At 34.9% G+C, this 22,721-nt stretch overlaps 1 protein-coding gene across 1 annotated transcript in view; it reads right to left on the bottom strand.

Annotated features, from left to right (window-relative positions):
- Positions 1 to 22,721, bottom strand: part of LOC150107665 (voltage-gated potassium channel subunit beta-2-like) — a 257,488-nt gene that overhangs the window by 217,027 nt on the left and 17,740 nt on the right. Inside the window, exon 2 of the mRNA XM_090392162.1 lies at positions 11,257 to 11,290. Coding sequence (XP_090248288.1) covers positions 11,257 to 11,290 — 34 coding nt within the window. The remainder of the gene's footprint in view (positions 1 to 11,256; positions 11,291 to 22,721) is intronic.

Below are 22,721 nucleotides of genomic sequence, written 5' to 3'. Positions count from 1 at the left end.
GAAGGGGCGGCAAAATATGCTACTGCACGGGGACCTGAGTAGCAATATAAACGTTCTGTCATAGAGTAGCATTAGGTAGAGCGTCTTTCTCGCCCTTCTCTTTATTTCTGGTCAGTGCTCAGTGGCAAAGGTTACCACGTGGAATGTAAGTATAATAACAAAGGAAATGAAATTAATAAAACAACTAAGACCCAACAATAATAATATAGATGTGGAAATAATATATATTGGCACAAATATATATATATATGGCTGCTGCAGTAACTACATGGTTTGTAGACACGAATGTCACCACACTTGACTAGCCTCCACAAAGCCCTCATCTCAACCCGAATGAACATCTGTGGGATGAATTCGAGTCATTTGAGGTCAAGCGATGTCCACCCCACAACAGTTCAGGACATCATTACATGCCTACAGAAAGAATGGTCCAAAATTCCCACTGATCGCTATCATACGCTTGTGGATAGTGTGCCCGGTAGGATTCCTGCATTCATCACAGCGAATGGAGGTCCTACATCTTATTAAGGTGAGCGCCATGGCTTTTTGTTCCTCACACTATGGTGTCTGTTGGCTTCTTTCCAAGAATTTGTAAGATAGAACACCTGAATAAGATGATAACATTTAATTTAATTGACAACATAACGTTTCATTGCAATTGTACAGGATTTCTTCTGGTGTAAATATACAAGCTAGTAGACAAAACAGTAAGGAATAACAAAGGTAACAACTGTTATGCAATTATAGAAGAGATTGATGTTATTTTAAAATATTTCTAATGGTTCAGAACTTTGTGCTTGTTTACGCATTCATATGAACGTGTTGCCTAATGAAGCCTAGGATGCACTCAGACAAGTTGATACTTGGGTTAATATTTAGATGTTTATGATCTGATGCCATTTCTAAAGACTCCCAGAATTTTTCTCCTTTGGATCATATCAGCAGTGTAATAGTTCCGATTTATTCCAACAAAATTGATGTCTCATTTGCGATGTGTCTTGTGGGTCACCGTTCCTATGATACAATGGAGACAAAAATCTGGGAGTCTTTAGAAATGGCATCAGATCCTAAACATCTAAATATTAACCCAAGTATCAACTTGTCTGAGTACATTCTAGGCTTCATTAGCCAAACACGTTCACGTGAATGCGTAAACAAGCACAAAGTTCTGAACGATTAGAAATATATTAAAATAACATCAGTCTCTTCTATAATTGCGCAACAGTTGTCACCTTTGTTAGTCCTTACTATTTTGTCTACTAGTTTACTGGTTTGTATGTTTGCACCTGAAGAAGTTCTGTGCAATTAAGATGAAACGTCATGTTGTCAATTAAAATAAATGTTATCATCTTATTAAGGTGTTCTGTCTTATAAACTCCTAGTTACTTATCATGAACCGGCAAAGTCTACACACACACACACACACACACACACACACACACACACACACACACACACACACACATATATATATATATATATATATATATATATATATATATATATATATATATATATATATATATATATATATATATATATATATATATATATATACCAGGGGCGAATATTCCGGGTGTGCTAGGTGTGCGGTGCTCATCCACGAAATATCAGTATCACCGATATTATATTTTTGCATTTATTCCCGTTAAAGACTCCCCTAATTGTTTGCAGACTTTGCGTGATTCCTAAAATTAAACACAATATACTAATGCTTCATTGTCCTCTTCACGAGGATAATGAAGCATTAGTGCTTCATGAAGAAGACACTTTTCGACGCGTAAACATTGCGTCACATTCGTGTTAATAGCCCGGGTGTGCTTTCAAAATGCATACACCTTTGCGCTCTTCGAAAATTGACGCGAAATTTGTAGCGCAGGTTGCATAACCCACACAACAGCATACACAACCGAAAAGTGCACGCGACACCACTGATATATACGTCTATTTAATATAAAATTATAAAAATATAGAAAATAACAATAAAAGAAGTTGCCGTGTAACCAGAAGAACATTAATACAATGCTGTATGCACATTAACGAGAGAATGAACCCGACTTTCGAAAATTAGTTCAGGAATTAAATAATTTACATAAGTATAAAGTGAGTAATATTTCCAAACCATATTTACCATATTTAAATACAAAAGAAATCCACATATTGTACTTTGTCGTTCATTTTATTGCATCTAAATATGGTGATTCTCAGAGTAAGCTACTAAAACATGCAGTGGATTTAGAGTATAAATGAGTAATGGGCTATATGTGAGAGAAGAACACTGTTATAAAAACAAACATAGATATGATGTTTTTTTGTTTTTTTTTGAAGTTGTATTGTGCACCTCCTTTATTTCGTCACAGTTAATGCTTGTGTTAAAAATATTTCGTGACCGTCTTGAGGTTCTTTCGACCACTCAAAAAGATTAAAATACCGTAAGAGATATTGGAACTTGATCTGGCTGTGTAAACGTATATTTTAGAGGATTTTGATGCCTTCCTGTCTAAGAAACATTTCGTAAAAGCGTAAGTGCGCTGAGTGCTAGTAAAGAAAAAATGTGACAATAGATTTTTAAAGTACTAGAAAGTTGATATTAAAGTTGTTTTCCGATATAGAAAAATCTTAGTATTAAAGTTGAGGTATTTTCGAAAGTATCGGTTTTGGAATCATTCTCAAAAACAGAATCTTATATATAGTTATAACTAGCAGACTTCTTACTCAGCTGTAATTCTTCTACTAAGTAAAAAAAGATCTTGGAGTCGAGCTCGACAAGATAGCATGGCATTTTAAAAATATGAAAATTATAATCCTTTCTTGTAGTAATGACAGTGGTTATATTTACAATTTTAATATTTGCATTTCTCTGAATCTTTTCATCATCACATCATCATCATCGCCGTTTTCACTCCACCAGGTATGGTAAACATAATTAATATTTCATGACTAATTTTACGATCAACAACTCTTTTTCCAAATTGGTCTATTCTTTATCAGGTCTCCACTTTTATCAATTCTTACAATTCATCCAAAAGCACTGCTAACTGCATCACATTATCTATATCTTAGTGTTCTGATTTTGTGTGTGTGTGGGGGGGATGCGTGTTAATTTTTATTTATTCATTTTCTATCATTTTTGCCTCAAATTTCTTTTGTTAATCTTTTATCCCTCATTTTATCTAAAAGACCATACCATCTTAATATGAATAATGTCAAATTTTTTTTTCTTCTGATATTTTCATTTTTAATATGGTTCTACCATGAATGACATCTACTCACTCCATTAATTCTTCTAAGAAATCTCATATTGTGGTCTGTAGTCTTTGATGAAATGTTTTATTTCAAACTCAACTCTGAAATCCATGAGTTAAAACTGGTTTGAACAGTCATCTAAACTGCAAGTATAGTTTTTTTGGTTAATATTTCTCTTAATCCGTAAAAATGTATTCATATGACTATCCGTCATACTAATTCTGCTCATTCTATAATCTATATACTGTATATATATTTTTAATTTTTCATCCTCATTAAAAGCTGTGTCTAAATAATAGAAATGCTACACTTCTATAGGTTCCCCAATGACGTTTATATTGTTCTTGCCTATTTTCATATTTGTAGTTCTTTTATTGCTGATTTTCATATGAAATTTATAACAATAAGTATTTATGATTTTCATATCAAATTTATAACAATAATTATTTAATTTCATTTAAACATTCTTTGACCCAGCGGATGTATTTAAGATCACATTATGGTTATGCGCTAAAGGACACGGTTTAATTTCTATAAACACACTTTTCCGCTTTAATATCTCCTATTTGAATATCGGGCTTCATATCACCTTCCTTAATGATATCGCTCATTAAATTATAAATAGTAAAGATAGCGTCTAACCCTTTCATCATATTTAACAATAGCCCATCTTCTTTTCTATCATTCAATTATTTTAACCAACGATTTGCATCTTATGTATAGGATTCCATTTAGTGTTTCGAATGGTGTTCTTCAGTATCTTGTCATATCTTTTTCAAGATCAATAACGTTTAAAAAAATAACTTACTATATACCATGATTTTTCATGTTTATTTCTCGCAAGGTAAAAATCTGGTTTAGTCCACTAAATTTATTTGGGTCAAATGAGCTCATCTTGCCAAAATCCAACCTGTTCATTACCAATTTCTCCTTTGATAATTCGTGTTGGACTTTTATCAAATTTGTTTGCATAAATATTTCTAAACACTTAATAAGAACTGTCTTCTTAATACGGAAATAATGTCACTGAATAAAGAAATTCTCACAATCGGTTTTCTTTTGCTGCTTATAAGTTGACTAAATAACATCCACATCAGCTGACCAAATAACCAACTTCTAAAAATCAAAGTGTATTCTTCCGTTCAACACTACTTCTCGCCTGAACTTGCGCAGAGATATGCTACAGCTAGTTTGAGAATATACCAGTAGTATGATTTGTGAGGGCTCGCCGAACTGGTACTTCATTTTTATGATAGGTCACGGAATCAACCGGTGCCGCCACCTACTGAGATTTACGTGTCCGAAATACCAATAAGCTCATGAACGTACGTCAAAAATGCGAAGTTTGGATTTTACCAGCACACCATTGGAGTAACTCCTAACATTTTATAAATTCCAAATCTGCTGATCTTAGAATGCTATTCTCACATTTGGGGTGGTGCGCCAAAACGCTCTCTAAGATGCCTCGATGCTATCTAGGAAGAGGGGATTCCGCTTAATAGATGATCCCTCCCTTCATCTCTCACAACTCCCTCCAATTGTCTTTATTCTGGAATCTATTTCTACATTATGTCTCTCGTGGGCGACATATGCTCTACCGATCTGAAGACTACCATTTCTTCAATTTTTTTTAGTCCATACAAACACGAGCAGATGTTGATTGGTAATTCAGCTTCTTAGCCTTCAGGCTTGCTAATTTTTTTTAAACTTTGCAAGGACAGCTTCTAATTATTCAATACATCACAAGTTTTTCTCCTTAACCACTTCCACATGTTGTAGCTCAGTATATGTTATGCGTTATATGTTCACTAACGAATCTTCAAGACACTGTAAAAAATAATTTATCACTTCAGTGCAGTAGAGCACTCAGGATTTCATTGGGGGGGGGGGGGGGGGAGTTGAGTAGACGATTTGAGAATACACACTACGCATCGCATACGACCTATGACTACTGAGCATCTGCAATGATTGCTAATTTATAAGTAGTATAGAAATAGAAGACTCGACAAAACATAAATTTTAAAAAAATGAATTTTAATTAGGAAAAGATTTTTTGGAAAATTTTCTAGTGTTTTTTTTCCTTTTTCTTTGGGGGGAGAGCCAGCTCCCCCCCCCCTTGGGTGCGCCACTGCTTCAGTGTCAATGTGCGGTTCGGTATTCTCCACGATCAAGTTGATTGGTCCATTTATTTTCGAAAGTCTTCTTACACGTGGTATTTACGTTCATTGTCTATAAAACAAATTGCAGTTACTGTTAAATGATATACTTTGGCTACACGACGTCAAATGTAACTCTTCCACTTTTCTATGAACCAATGCGGGATTCATGTGTTATATAACAGACGGCTGCACTGAATATTGAGACTGAGTGTGGTATTTTTTAGGAGCCTATAATATACACGAATTGTAACTTCTTGGATATACACCATGTACGCTTCTTCTTTTTTTTTTTTTTTTTTTCATTGAAGAACTATTGTTTTATTCAAACCAGCCATAGTTCTTGTAATCATTCGGTATCAGACCTAAGTTTATATAACATTTTCTATCCAAAAGGACCTCTGTATAAGCTCAAAAAACTATCTATAAATCTCACGATTCATCTTACACATGCAGACTTTGTCGGAGTAAAAAATAAATAATAAATAAATCAGCTAACTCCTTTTATTTCCTTATAGGGAGTAGGCGAGATTTGTCGGAGTACAGACATAAAAAATAGTTTTATTTGACTAAAGCCGAAAGGAAACATCATCAGAATATATTGATATGTGTTTTTATATAAACATGAGAAGTTATCACGAACGGCTTCTTCGGGTGAACAAAATCCTCTCAAACCACCTCCACATCACAACAACAACAAAAAAAAAAAAAATAAAAAATAAAAAATCAGGCGATCAAATCTGAACACAACAGTCTAGAGGTTCACGGACAATTCATCGAGGGAAAATTCATCACTAAATCCCTAAATATGGTGCCCCTTCTCCCTAACTATCATATCCCGGTTTTGTAAAAATTAATATTCCACCTACAGAGCCTGTAGTAAGAAAGAATATTAATAACTTTATACGGAATAAAAAATTTCAGAAAGCTAAATATAATCGAAAGAAATAATATAATCTCTTCTTTGGTGCATCAAATAAGCCTTTTTTTTTTTACCGGTTCCCGAGTTAGTCGATCTCTGGCACGGGCAAGCGGGTTTTTCCTCCCGGAAACTCGGGTTTTTCGTCCCGTAAACTCAAGAAAATCGACCGTAGAACCCACATTGTTTCAGACATTAAATATATTGTGTTAAGGTTAGGGACCACGAGATGGCGGCACATGTGAGCCGTCTCTCTTCACTGTGTACCACTTAATTAGTGATAGCCTTGGGCCATCTATCTCTGATTGGTACCACTGGAGATTGAACTATCCACTCAGTCTCCAAAAGTTAGATAGGGCTAAATGGCCTCGCCTACTCCCCGTATACGGGAATAAAAAGGCGTTAACTGATTTTTTTTTTTTTTGGTGCATCAATCAGAAAATTGGTAAATAGAGCCGCACATCACAACATCCTGTCTTGTGACTTCCTTTTTATCTCTTCATAACTCTTAGCGCCAGTTAGCATCATTATGTTATTTATATATGAAATTCTTGGTCTGCCTCGTGGCCTCTTTTCCTTCTACAGTCCCCTCCATTATTTCTGTAATCAGTCCCCCATGCCTCAAATGGTGTCCAATTAGGCTTTTTCTTCTCTTATTGATGTGTTTCATTAATGACCGCTTTTCATGAACTATATTCAGAACTTCTTCATTACTTTTCTTTTCTGTCCAACTAATTTTCATCATCTTTCTCCAGCACCAAACTTCAAATGCCTCCAACATTTTCATGTCTTGTTTTGTTAGAGTCCATGCCTCAAAACCATATAATGCAATGCTCCATATGTATGTTTTCACTAGCCTTTTTTTGAGCCGGATGCTAAGTTCTTTACTGGTAAAAATGTTTTTTCTGTTATATAATGCTTTTTTGGCTAGGATTATTTGTGCTTTAATATCTGATTGGTTTCTTCTATCTTCTGTGATAAGACTTCCAAGATATTTAAAAGAGGATACCTGTTGTAGTAGGTTATTATTTATTTCCAGGTTTATTTTCATTGGATTTGCTTTATTTGTAATAAATAATTTTGTTTTCTTATAATTAATTTTTAGGCTGTACTGTGTGAAGATTTCTTTCATTTTTGTTAGGATGGCTTTCAGTTTGTTTTCGTTATCAGCTAAAACTGCTATATCATCCGCAAACCGTAGCCAGTTAACATAATTTCCATTTATCTTAATTCCGGTTTCTATTAGTTCTTTCAGTTTATTTATTGCATCTTCAATGTACAGATTAAACAATATGGGTGAAAGAGAGCACCCCTGTCTTACACCTCTACGTAATTTTGCTATTGCGGTTTTTGTTGTATTTTGTGGCTGCTTCTATTAGCTTCTTGATGCTTGTAAAGATTAAATATGAACCTTCTATCTCTCCAATCTACCTTTATTGTTTTTAGGAGGTGAAACATTTGATTCCAGTCAATACTATCGAAGGCTTTCTCCAAGTCAAGATAGACTATCAGAGTATTTTGATTCTTCTCCAATCTTCTTTCTTTCATCGAATAAATAATGAAATAATCGAATAAATAATGCATGAAATGTTCCTTTTTTTTTCATATATGGGAATGACATGACAATAAAATTTCAAATTTTCTCGCAATGAATCGTCCGGACACAGAGTCCACATGGAGCAGTATCAGAGACTTATGAATCATCTCATTATCTCTTTTATTAAGTCTTGAAAATAGGTTACACCAATCTTGGCTGAGGAAATTACAGCGGTTTTTTTTCTTCTTTTTTTTTATCTGTGAAAACTCCGATTTATCTTTTTGTGAACAACAAAAGAAAAGAAGCATAAGAACACATGTAACTGAAAAAGAATACATGGATACGCTTCCTTAACATAAGAGTTTTTGGAGCTAATCCAATCAAATACAATATATGTCACGGGATTGGATGTACATGTTATGGGCAGTAGTTTTCGGAATTTTTTTGTTACTGAAATTATGTTTTCAATGGGCAGATTCGCTATTATTTTTATTTTTATTTTTCTTTTCTTTCCATAAAAATATAATGACAATGCACATATGGAAAAGTAACGAGAAATCATTCCCAGAATGATTTAAAATATTTTAAATATTTTAAAAACAATATGAAATTACACTATCCTGCAGAAGGAGCAGCTGAGTAAAATGAGTAACGGACTAAGCTTTAAACTAAAGACAATTTAAGAGATTATTTAATAATGCCAAGCTATACTTTAAATTCAGAGCGATCGTTGTTAAAGTGCTATAAATTTGCCTCACAAAATGCATTAAGCATATTAAAAGGGGAAGAGAAACACGAAACACGGGCGAAATTACAAAACATATCTAACTTTTAAAAAATGTCAGAAACTTCCATTAAGGGTAACTGAACCGAATGTAATGTACAGATGTATTAAAAAACAGCGAAGAACCGTAAAATGAACGGGACGAGGGGGAAAGAAAACGAAAAAAGAAAGAAATTTGCAGAGAACTGAGTAGACCGAACTGTGAGCCGCAGAATGTTGAAATCAAAGAAACCTTAATAATGATAATAAATGGATAAAACTACAATAATAAAACATATCTCTAAACAAGAAAACTGAAAGTTTGAATAAAATACGCACATAAAAAATGTTTTTGAGTATTCAGAGAGGAAGCGAAAAAAACGTCTATGATATATAACATAATTAAAATTTATACAAATTATTTGATCCTTGACAAAACCAACATGTTTATATTACATCATGTAAAAGCGTTATGCAATTCAACAATTTGTTTTCTTTTTTCTTTGTGTGTGTGTATGTGTGTGTGTGTGTGTGTTAAGTGGATCAAACTTTGCGAAAGAGAGATTTAATCCGTTCATTTAATATACTTATTATTTTCAAAATTTTCCTATAATATATCCTGAAATGGAAAATAACATATATTAGCACGAAATATATTTAAGCATTTTACCAGTGTTGAACTCATAAATGAAACCATTCTTATCTTCTAGCAAACAAAGGTTACAGAATTAGCGTTAGCCTTGTAGAATATTTCCATTATTTGCAATCACATAATTAATTACACACAATGATACAAATACAGGAAAACCTCGCTTAGCGCGATTAATTAATCCATCAATTAATGCGCGCTAAGCGAATATGATAAATAATAGGAATCATTATAATTCATCCATCAGTTAGCGTAAATTTGGAAAAAAAATACACTATAAGTTATTTTAGAGGATAAAATCATCAAAGTTAATAAAATCAATTGCTTAAATTTATTTAATATCTAAACATTTGATTGAGCTACTTTTTTAGAAAAAAAAATTAAGTAATGATATGTGACTCGTGCTTGACTTTTTCATCTTGTCATGCAATTTGCGATAGCTGGTGATCGCTTTATCAAGATTTCGGTGGACTTCGAAGCTTCATTCCATATCAGGATCAGAATCAAACAAAATTTCCTTAGCATGCTCATTGTGATTGAAAACTAGCTCAAGTTCTTTGGTAGTTAGCTTCTTAGTCGTAACATTCTCTTTTTGTTTGCGCTCCTTATCTTCTTCTTCTTCTTCTTCATATGAACGTTTTTCTTCTAGTTAAAGAAGATCATTATCGCTTAACTGTTCTGAATGGAGGATCGAGCAAGTTTCTCACACCTTCATTATCCAGTTCATTAAATCCAAGGTTTTTTTTTTCCCAATTGTGTTGATTTCTTCAGTAATGCTAGATCTTGGATTTTGCGCATGATAAACTAACATAGGCTTCAGTTTAAAGTCGCCTTCTGCATTGCCTCCTAATAAACGCATAAGACGATCTTTAGATAGTTTGTTTCCTGGTGGAGATGCTTCGCTTTTAGCTAGGAAAGTTTTTGTTGGCATACCCTTCTAAAAAGAGACCAATTTCTCAACGTTGAATACTTGCCGATCGTCATAATTACCCTACTGAATTATCCTTGGCAATTCTTCAGCAAACTTGGCCGCAGAATCTTTATCAGCACTAGCAGATTCCCCATTATGCAGTCCAGTTCGATTTTTAAAACTGTCAAAACATCCTAAACTTGCAGTAAAGCTTTCACATTTTTCTTGAAATTTGGTTTCTCTTTCAATGAGGTAAAAATATTGAGAGCTCTTGTCCGAATATTCCCTGTACTAAGAGGCATTCTTTTTTGGTTATAATCCTGAATCCAGAGTGATAGAAGACTCTCCATCTCGATCATTAAATGGCTTCTATTTAGGATGATCTGCACGCTTAAAGAAGGAGTAGCAACTTTCCTTGTTCTTTCTATTTTTTGCTCTTATATAATAAAGTCCAAACTGTAAACTTGCTGTGTCCTAGATCTCGCACAATCATTGTATTACTAGTGTCACTTGCATCTCTCTTAATGACTTCCAGCTTTTCTGTTCGCTACAGATTGGCAACAAAAAATTTCGCGTAACGTAAAATTTCGCACAACGTAAAAAATAGCGTTAACTGATTAATCAGTCGCTTAAAGCGGAAAATAGTATCATTTCACTCAATCGCGCATATCGAATTCGTGTTAAGCGAGGTTTTCCTGTATTGTGTTTAATTTACTTGTATATCTTAAAAAGTATGCATAAGTTACCGAAAACATTTTCTTTAGTGTAAGTTTGTAAGCGTTATAACATGAATGTAATATTCTTATCAGCTGGAAGTCGGTTGGCAAGCATATAAAAAGTTCAGCTAAGTGATTTTTATATGTGCAGTATAGTTGAAAGAAAAGATTTTTATTCTTCGATTCTTATAACGTAAAATAAACAGTTTAAAATTTCTCGCTGCCATTCGCTACATTAGTCATTCATTAAAAAATACAACAAAACAACATATAAAAATTGGGTTAGTAACCAAAAGAACACAGGGTTAAACACAAGAGACAACACAGTGTTCACAGGACGCCTAAGACGAATAACTTTACCTGATGCAGAATTCTGGCGAACTGAAACAGCAGGCTCAAAGCCACTACATAAACAAAAGATATATGTAAGAGGGTTCAGTTAAAAAAACATGATTAAAAGAGAATAATTGGGTAAAATAAAAATGGGTGAAATTAATATTAACATAAACCAAATTTCGAAGATAAACAAAATCTGCAAATAAATTAAAAATTCTCAACAATGTTCTTTTAAGCTGTAAACAATTTTCAGTTCATTACTTATTGAAAAATTACAATTAAATATACATATAATCACACCAGCATTATGTGCATGAATGTTTTAAAAGAAATTAACGGAACAGATTTAAAATGAGTAATGTCAATAAACGGTTTCGTGATTGTACAATAAATAAATATAAATATACAGAAAGAAATAATAAATATAGAGAAACATTTGGATGTAATACTTGCTGTGTATTTGCTTTTCGAACTAAAAACGATTGCCCCTGTTAAAACTGAGTTCTCATATAATAACCATCTCCTAAGCCCCTAAATATAAATTAGGAGCCTAGGACAGTAATATGACTGAGCAAATTAAAATTTATTTAAAAAATAAACGTATATTGGTCTGAAGTAGCTACAAAGGATTTATTCATGTTGAACTCATAACTACCTTTATTAATTCATAACTACCGTTATTATTTCTGTTTGTTATTTTTATATTTTAATGGAAAAAATCACATATTGGTGTTGGTTCACAGATGTTGCTTCCTGCGTATTTCGGCACTTAATGAAATTAGTAAATATATGCTTGTTCGTGTAAGCTTCATTTCAAAGGTATTGATAAGAAGCACAAAAAAGTTACAAACGCAAAATCTTGAATACAAATTATATTGAATATAAATACAATAAATATTATAATAATATATGTCTGTATTACGATTTTTGTTTCGATGGGGGGGCATGAAATATTTTAATTTTTCCAAAGGGGGCCTTTACATCCATAAGTTTGGGAAGCACTGGGATAGATCGGTGCGTCAAAATATATGTTGAATTACTGTGAAGTACATGAGCCGCTTCTAGGAACAGCCTCTGTCATTTAAACCAGGACGTATGTAGTAGATTTGCTTTTTTCCACATGATGAAATGGTCTTTATCTAAGGCATGTTGCGCTAGCCCACTTTCTGATTGTCTATATAGAATATGTTTTTTTATGTTATTTTCTTCTGGTAATGATGGTCTGTCCTGTTTGTCAAAAATACTGGATCCCACATTGATAGGAGGTACTGTAGACATTCGGGAAGGAGAGAGGATTCTGGTTGTCCTTAATTTGTCTGAGGAAATTGGACTTGGATATAAGGTAAGGATATGGTGTACATATAACATCAGGTTTGGGGCATAGGAGTTTGTTCTTTTTCAGAAGTTTAATGAGGGGGTTTCTGTTGTAACTATTCTGTTCAAAAAGTATAGGTAGCGCTTCTTTTTCCAGATGCATTGCCCGTCCCGAGGCGAATTTAGCTCTGCCTTGGAGGCTAAAGTTTTAAATATTTCAATTTTCTGGACAGGATGGTGATGTGAAGTGCCATGTAGGCATCTGCCTGTGTGTGGGGATATTGTCGACGCCTGGGGCTTCCAATAGACTGAACACGTGAGGAATCTATCAGGTTGCATTGTAACTAAACTATCCAAGAAGGATAGAGGATCTTTTTTTCTCTTAGACAGTAAAAGTGATTCTGGGAGGGTCACCGTTGAGGAATTGTAAAAAAATTTAGAAAGAGCTTGTGGGACATGTGGCCAAATGGCAAAGATATCGATTATGCACCGCTTGGAAAGAAGTCAACGGACACTTCATGGGAAAGGTGCATCGTGCCGTGTAACAAATCATGTGTTTGTAGCCGGTATAAATTGGAGGAATATGATGCTCCCAAGTCAGTGCAACTGTGTCCTGGTGAAAGGGCTGTGAGAAAGAAACTGAAGGAGTTGGAAAGAGGCATTGTGATAGAATGCCATGTTGCAGACTTATCTGTTCGGCAAATTGTTGACAAATTGGGCCATCCAAAATCAGCAATCAGTGCAGCCGTAAATGCGTGGTTTGTGGACATGAACGTCACCACACTTGACTGGCCTATACAAAGCTCTATCTCCCTGCTGAACATCTATGAGATGAGCTGGAGCGTTTGTGGAAGTCAAGGGACAGTCCCCCCCCCCCCACACACACACAACAGCTGAAATACCTGATTTAAGGCAGTGCTTAAAGAGTATACAAATATTAGGGGAATATTTTGGAAAGCGCTTTAGTGTATCATCCATTAGGACGTTAGTGAAAAGAGATGACACATCAAAACTTACTAAGCGACCTTTTCCTCTAATTGTTCTTATTGTTGTTGTTGTTGTTGTAGTCACAGTTTCCTTTGTCTGCTTTTTCTATAACTATGTTATTGTGTGGTTTTAGATTTCTCAAGGCTGTCTTTTCTCTGTTGGATATGTTGCTTTTTGAAGCGCTTGCGTTTTTCTGTTTCTTTTTCTTTCTTTTCTTTATAGCAAGTTTGAGGTTTTGTGGCTCACAGTCCTAACCGCCTATCAGCAATAACCACGAAACATCATCATAGAGAACGCCACTATCGCCCTCCATACGAGTGACTGTCATTTTTCTGGAAGTTATTGTAACTCTAGTATCCATTTAGTGTATATCTTAAAAAAAGGCCTTTCATAATGCTAGCTTGAGCTAGTGAACGTCAGGTTGCATATATTTAATTTAGTTATTTCATTCCTATATCTACGTAGTTTATTCCAGACATTTTCAACATGAAAAAATGCTACTACGGAAATCTCAATATGGAAATGAACCGGAGATTAGATAAAGAAAACTCTGATTTAGAGACCAAATACATCTCCAGCAAGGTGATCTCAAACTAACCAATGAAAATCATCTACTACCTACAATGGCTACAATGGAATTCGAATCAATAGCCAGGCAGAGGTTAGTATTTAATATTCTTTTTATCTTTTTATTTAGAAAATGAAATGCTGCATGTTCCCCCCCCCCCCCTCTCTTTTCGGTCGGCATGGTTAGCCGAGTGGTTAGCGTATCCGCTCTCCAGCTATGAGGTTCCGGGTTCGAATCATGCCAAGGACATGGATATTTGTGATTGTCCTATTAACCGTTTACCATATGTGCTGCCATAACCTGTGTCCTGGCGCAGTATGACCTTTGATGTCTTTGTGCCATCAAAATCAAATCAAACGTCTCTCAGGGGTACATGATATTTTCAGTTTATAATATTTTTCCTACTCTCTTCTAACATGTCTATATGTTCAAAGTACGGTCTGTTAATCTGCAGCGTAAGTTGGACTCTAACGCTAAACGTTTGGGCATAATGGCGAGTATCTCATCTGCGTAAGGATAGCTGAACCGAGGATAAGCAGAATTTCTTGATGTCAGAGAAACATGGAAGTGTTTCACCAGATCTAGTAACTCAGTCAGTAAACGAAACTACTTTATTATATATACTGAAGGTTTACAGTTGCGTATTAAGTTGCTCACATTCAGTTGCGGATTAAGCCGGCTGGGAGACCCCTGGCGGTAAAATTTACGGGATCCCTAAAATAAGGATTTATATGTACTGTATATGCTACAAAGAGAACTAGGGCTTCGCTATTAACAAAAAATTAAACACACATAATACGTGATATAATATTTTTATTTCAAAACGTTGCAATAAATTTTTCTTTATAATAACATCAGGATCGGGGCCCCTGGCGGCTGCGAGGTCCCATATCCGCTTGATCCGCCTCTGCTCACATCCTTGTATCCCCATGTTGCAAAGTGAAAACATATCTAACTGGACCTTAAACTGACCTACCAAACTCCCGAGTATCAATGCTACTTCTTAATATTATTATTGCATGCATCCTATATTATTATTGAGCTAAAAAGGCCAATATATAGAGAACTTTAACGACACGAAAAATTAGAGGGAAATTATTCCAAATACTTGAATAATTAATAACGTTCTCTTAGATACCAACACAAAGACAAACCGCCCCATGATATTGCTCTCACTCATGGAGACAAAGGTAAAAAAAAAGTGCAGTGCAACAGTGGGGGAGAAGGGAAAGTCTGAAATAATTTTTAGACCTTACCTAGCAAAACAGATTAAGCCCTCTCAATAACTGAATTAATCCAGAATTACAAATCTAATTTTGTTAATAACTATGCAACATTTAAGTGCTGCACTGTTGTTGTTTTTTTATTCCGTTGTAAGTATGAAATGACCAGGACACATACTGTACATATTAAATAATCAGTAACAAATATTGATGTAAAAGTATTATTATTATTATTATTATTATTATTATTATTATTATTATTATTATTATTATTATTATTTGGTGTTGTTGTTGTTTTACTTTTGAAAACTTTTTCTTCGTGAAGATTTTTTATTTGATATGTGCGTTATTCTGCTTTTAATACACTTGGTAATATAGTATTGAAATGTGTACATAGCTATATTTTTTTTCGTGTGTATTAACAACTGTTTTCAGTCATCCGATTGATAATGTTGATAATTCGCTATCGTTAAAATCAATAACGAAATTCAACAAAAGCAATTATGTATTTTTACAAGTTAACAGCTTTACTCTGTGGCATATCATAAAGTACAGTACTGCGAACCTCCGTATGTAGCAAAGAGGAAGCTGAGGCGCGAAAGCATGGTGCGGAGTAAGGGGGGGGGGGAGGAAGAGCCAGAAATAGTAATTAGGGTAATTTCAAAGGCAGACTTTTTTTTTTTTGACTAATTTAGAGTATTTCGTCTCAGTTGTTTATATTATTATTATTATTATTACATATGTCATTTGTTTCTATCTGCAATACATGAAATTTCTCACAATATTCTTATCAATTAGTGTCGCGTAGGCTTTCTGAGTCTCGGCTGTGTTTCTGTTCCTGGGACTCGAGACATTTATTTTTTCTCCCAAGTCCCGGGAATCCCAGTACTATACAGTTTCTCTGGTGAAAATTATTTTTTGAAAAGCGCGGTTAGCCTAGTGACTGTGCGCTTCGCTAACCATATGCTTGGGAAAGGAGTGTCCTAGGTTCGATTCCCCTCGACGACGTGAGGAACTTAAGGATTTTCCTCAGCCATAGCCAAGTTAGCTGGTCTTGGGCGTGGACAGTAGGGTTTCTTCCCCAGTTTATACTGGGGTTTTTCATCCCAAAAAGCAGGCAAACCGGCCTTAAGAACTCAACACTACAGGACATAGGATCAGTGGCGCACCCAGAGGGGGGGGGGGGGCAAGGGGCCCGGGCACTCCCCAAAGAAAAGAAAAAAACACTAGAAAAATTTCCAAAAATCTTTTCCTAATTAAAATTAATTTTTTTTTATTTATGTTGTGTGCTACTTATGAATTAGCGATCACTGCAGATGCTCAGTTATAGGTCGTATGCGATGTGTAGTGTGTATTCGCAAAACGTCTACTGAACTCGGCCCCCCCCCCCCAAGGTTAAATCCTGAGCGCTCGGCCCCCTCCAAGATTAAATCCTGAGTGCGCCACTGCATAGGATACACAGGGGCGTAGGGCTGACCACCTTATCCTGTGAATGGTTGGAGGGCCGATGATTAATAAACTCTCGACATCGCAAGGTAAAAGAAGGTATAAAGAAGATGAAATGATGAATTTATTATTTACTATATTTTTAAAAATGCTTCAACAATTGCATGATTAAGACAGAGTAAATTTTCAACTGAGCTTTCACGTCCAAATTTCTTTCGCTTCATATGTCGTTATAGCCAAGATATGGTTTTCAAAACTATTCCACATTCCGGATTTGTAAATCCATAATATTTTAAATATCAACTGACGAACATTTTCCGCGTATATACGAACTAATCCTAAAGTATTTATTTATGTGCGTCATCTGATTGAACAATAATAATGAAATATCTTTTATTTCCAATATTGTCACGCTCATCCAAAGTAAGACTAAAACAGTGATTCGATTCTATTAACTTTTTAATTTTTGATAATTGCCCTTCTTTTTTTATATTCACAGAAGTCTAAAAATTAGCTTTAAGATACCTGACTGGTTCTTCGGCAATACATAATTCTACTTTGAAATTGATTTGCGTATAAAAGAACTATTGGCAATTTTTCGAACTGAGATTCCTTCGGTGGCTAACACAATCGCACTTAATTTGCATGTTTTACAAACGTTTAAAATTCGCTGATCAGCTTTAATTTTCTTGAGCTATTTGAAGGTTTCGTATTTTTCCTTATCCTTGTTTTAAAAAATGTGATTCATGCATACATTCTAAATATCTTATCAATCCCATAATGTTTAATTCCTTGCACGAAATCTGCTTTGGATAATAATTGCACTGAACTACTTATTTTTACAATTCTTAAAGTGTTTCTTTAAGAATTTATTTTGAAGCAAAGGTGAAAATATCCATTTTCAGAAAATTCAGAAAAATTAAAATTATAAAATAATAAATTTATCTTGCCAGCAAGTTATCAAATGCGATCCAAATTTAAAACTAAAAGTGAAAAATAATAACGTTACCATACATTACAGCAAAAAGTCTGTTTGCTACTGGTAATGATTTTTCATATTCATTTAACTAATGAACTAACTGATAAGAGAAGTGAAGCTGAGGACGAACCGACCCGGAGAATCTAAGCGCAGTAAAAATGTCTATTACGGGAGGTTGTTTCGTTGCAATTGATTTATAGTAATTTAGTCATACAATGATATTACTGCATTATATTTAAAAGAAACGCAGATGGATAGTATATAAAATAACAAATAACATTATTTATTGCAGTCGTTAAATAATTGCATTAATTCGTAATAAAATTTTAATCATTGTCTACAATCTATGTGATACAACAATTATGTTATTAAAAGTAAAAAATAGAAAAATTAGAATAAACTTTTATGTTTCAGATTTGTAAATCTAAATTTGTGACAGGTCTTCAGTCTCGAGTTGTTTATCCCGAAACTCGAGACAAGAAAGATTGGAAAATTTCTCGGGAAAAGTTTTATTCTTTACACTTGACACTTTATTCTTCTTTCGGTATCTAACAAAGTCAATTTAGGCAGAAACTGAATGGGGTCAATATTTTATTTTATTTTATTTATTTATTTTTTTGTAATCCATTAATACCATATTTTATAGAAATAGATCATAGGTACAAGAGTGCGAAAGCATTTACTGTAAAATTTTAAGTCTCGAGTAACTTTTAGCCATTTATTAAAAATACTAAAGCCTCTAAAATCATGGGCAGATTAACGTCCTCACACAGCGTTAATCCTGAGTTTTGCAACATTTTATAAATAGTAACGAAGAAGCAATGAGGCTATTTTTTAATACTTTTTTTCTTTCTGCCTACAACATGCACTCTCTTCTTCATCTCAACAATGATTTTAGGAATTACAACGATTTTTCTACTCTAGAAAGTCTCACCATCTTTAGATTATTATTCTCTTTTTTTTCGACTAGAAATACTTGCAAATTTTCTACGATCTCAAAGAAGACACCTGCAGTAAAGACGGTCAAAATAGTGTATGGGTTGGTGCCCTCGTATTTATAGTACTGACTAACTTTAGTTCCTATGGCAAAGAAATATGATCTAGCTGTTTCACAAGGTAGGATGTCTTCAGCTCACTTGCCATTTTTTTATTATTACTGCCATCGCTGTTGATATCTGTCTAGACTTTTCTATGCTTAACGGTTTTTAAAGAAAAATGAATTTATTTTTATCAGATTTGGCTCTTAAAACTGTGTTCTAATGACTGTTTATCTATATAAACATAATTGAACTTTCAAATGACAAAAAGAGGGGGGGATGTGTCTTTAAGTTATAGCGATTACACTATTCTCTTAAAAAATAAACCGATTTCTAAAAACTGGATGCACTTTAGGCAAGTAACACATCCTATCTTGAACGTTTAAATGGCAAACTTACTAAAATAACTTTTTCTTATATTTGCCAGCCAACTTGGTTGGCCGAGTGGCTAGCGTATCCGCTCTCTAACCAACAGACTACAGCTTCGAAGCCGGCATGGATGTTTGTGATTGCTCCGCTAACTCTTTGTCGAAAGGGCATCTTTAACCCTATAAACTAAACTATCATCCTCTCCTACCAAACGACTTCACTCCCAAAATCTAATGAAGTACGGGCGTGCCCATACGGAGTCAAAATGACGTTACATGTGAAACTAAGTAATATTTTTCATCTTCCAACTTAAGATGATAAATCTCATCAATAATACCTATTAATCATATCTTCTACAAATAATTGCCACAGTTTATATTTAAATAGTAGGAAAAGCCGCTTTTTTCGTGTTTTTTTTTTTTCTATTAGCAACTTCTTTCTTATTTCTTAAAAAAATGAGTGTCTAATGTGATTTAAAAATTGTTATAAAAAATTCAACTTTTATCATCCCAATTTCAATAAATTAGACAAATGCTTTTATTATCAATATATTTTAAGAACCTTTTCTTTAGAAATTTGGAAGTAATTAGGCATTCACTGCAAATGCAAAATTAGTTGTAAATTATTTCAGGATAAAAAATTATTGTTATTATCAGACTTACAGGGAGTCTCGAGGATCATCATTATCACCCTATTCCAGCCTTCTCTATGGTTATCACGCCTTTCTATAAATTCATCGAGCGTCGATGCACTCACAGCCCACCATACTGTCTGTTCGTTCACTAGTCTCAATGATAAAATCAAATCTACTTAACTCTCTTATTGACCTCGCTCTTGCATAATTCCTATCCCCAGGAACGGTCAAATTCTCCCCTTTTATACCACGAAAAACCCTTCTTCTTTGAGTTTATTTTATATAATTCCCTCTCCAACTTAAATATCTTTATCATACTGTACTTCTTCTCCTATCAACCAAATTCCACAACCCATTTTCCCCTCACCCTATCCTCATAGTCACTATTTCATGATCTGTATGCTGTCTCGGTTACCAGTGTCAGCGTTTTCTCCGAGTATCTAATTCGATCAGAAATCCAGAAAGATAGTTGTGCACAGTAATCCAAGTGAGAATTCAGCAAAGCCTTGGAAAAGTTTACCAGTTTTTTTAAGTGTCCTTTAACTTTCTTCCCTGTCCACAGTCACTCTAACATCCGTAATGGTGAGATTGCACTACGTGATGTGAAGAGAACAAATCTCACCAATATTGTACTTGACATGCCAACTCTCTGTTTCGAAATATAAGTATTAAACTTTACAGGGGCTTTTTTTAATTTACATTTTTAGAACATGCTTTCAATGTGCAGAATGCCTTAACATATAAAAAACAAACATTAACAACAGACTACAATCAATAAATAAGAGAAAATCTTATGGTGTGGTGTGGAATGAGTTTGATGGGCGAAAGGATTTATACAAGATGGTTGGACTGCATTTGAATGGATTTGGTGTGCGGAGACTAGAAAAAGTGTTGCTGAATGAAGTGAAAATGGATGTGCAGAACCAGGGAAACTAGAACTACCAAGGGGGGGGGGGAGTGGATATGCGGACATCAGTGAAACAGTTGAGTGTAAGAATGTATATAATGTACCCGAGCCAGTACCAAGGACAAGACATCGGAATGGGATAGTTAGAATAACGCATCAAGATAGGGGTGGGACAAAGGGACCTCTGCATTTCATGTATACTAACGCCAGGAGTATTAGGAACAGAAGGAAGAATTTTTTGGGCTTGATTGGCTCTTCCTGGCCACAGGTTATTGGCATTAGTGAAGCTGTGATATAGTTAGTGGGATAGAATTTGTAGGTTATAGTGTGTTTATCATCAATAACAGATGAACTGAACTGCAGCCAAGGAGAATTGAATTTGTATTGCAGGATAGTGAAAAGAGCTCACATGAAACTATTTGGTGTGAGATTGAGACTGGCAGAACAAAATATGCAGTTGGGTGCTGCTATAGACCAGATGATGGAATAGATGGTGGAGATAGTATGCATAAACAAATTGATGAAATGAGTGGAAGGAGGGTAATTCTTATGGGGGATTTCAACTATGATAACACTGATTAGAAGGTGGAGAGGACACGTGTGAGGAAGGAAATGGATTTTATTCAATTATAAGGGATAACTATCTGAGACAGCATGTAATTGAAAATACTAGGGGTTTGAAAGTGCTTGACCTCGTAATAGCATCTGAGAATTTGACTGTAATGAATAGGACCATATTGCCTATTGGTGAGAATGATCATAAGGTCTTGACCTGGTAGGTGGCTAAAGGTGTGGCATTTTCGATTAAGACAGGGTATATGTGGAATTGCCGTGCTGGCAAGTATGACAAGCTTAGGAGATTGCTTGGTTCAGTGCCATGGCATGTAAAACTGCAAGGGCTGGATGTCGATAGAGCATGGGAAGTGGTCAAGGAGCATTTACTGGAGGAGGGCTGGATGTCGATAGAGCATGGGAAGTGGTCAAGGAGCATTTATTGGAGGTTATGGCTGATTGTATACCTAGGGTCCGAATAGTAAAACAAGTAGGGTTAAATGGATGAATAACACCATTAAGCTTGAGCTGCAAAAAAAGAAACAACTGTGGAGGGAATTTAAAGAGAAAGGTGACCTGCAGGCACACGAACGGTATAAAGCGCAGGCCAGAAGGGTAACGAGTGTGGTAAAAAAAGCAAAAGCGGATTATGAAAGGAAACTAGCTATGCAAGCTAAAGAGAATCCCAAGCAGTTCTTTCAATATGCTGCAAGCAAAAAAAAAAAAACTATACACGGCATAATGATTTTAAGGAATGACGATGGTAAGGAGGTCACTGAATCAGTCGATATAGTGGAATTACTGAGTGAGCACTTTGCAAGAGTATATCATCCAGGTGGTGACATTGAAAAAATGAAGGAACCATTAGTTTATACGGGAATTGTGATGAATGAAGTGGAGGTGAATAGTCTACTACAGAACCTTAATGTGAATACATCTGTGGGATTGGATGGTATGCCGGCACGGGTCTTACGTGAAGCAGCTAAAGAATTATCAGTGTCCTTGACCATGTTGTTTAATCTGAGTCTCGGGTCTAGTTTAGTCCCGAAGGTGTGGAAAGAGGGGAAAATAGTTCCACTGCATAAAGGAGGATCCAAGACTACTGTTGCAAATTACCGACCGATCATCATATCAGGAGTCGTTGTCAAGGTCTCGGAGAAAGTAGTCAAGGGAAAAATACAGGAATGGATTGATGAAAATGAGATATTGTACGGGGGACAGCATGGTTTTGTGAAGGGTAGATCATGCCTCAGTAACTTGCTGAAGTTTTATAACACACTGACGGCTGAACTATATAAGGGTAATGGGTTTACAGTGATACTGCTGGACCTGGCTTAGGCATTTGACAAGATACCACACGGAATTCTAATCCGTAAACTATAACATATGGGAATGGATATACGGTTGGTGAGATGGATAGGTGGATGGTTGATGGAGAGATAACAGAGAGTAGTTTATTCAGGAGTAGAATCC

This window comes from Typopeltis vanoorti, chromosome 4, assembly GCF_054136105.1.
Source record: "Typopeltis vanoorti isolate ZY-2024b chromosome 4, IOZ_Tvanoo_1.0, whole genome shotgun sequence".
NCBI lineage: Eukaryota > Metazoa > Arthropoda > Arachnida > Uropygi > Thelyphonidae > Typopeltis > Typopeltis vanoorti.
The sequence above is the reverse complement of the archived record's forward strand: the minus strand, read 5'-3'. Positions and strand labels throughout refer to the sequence as shown.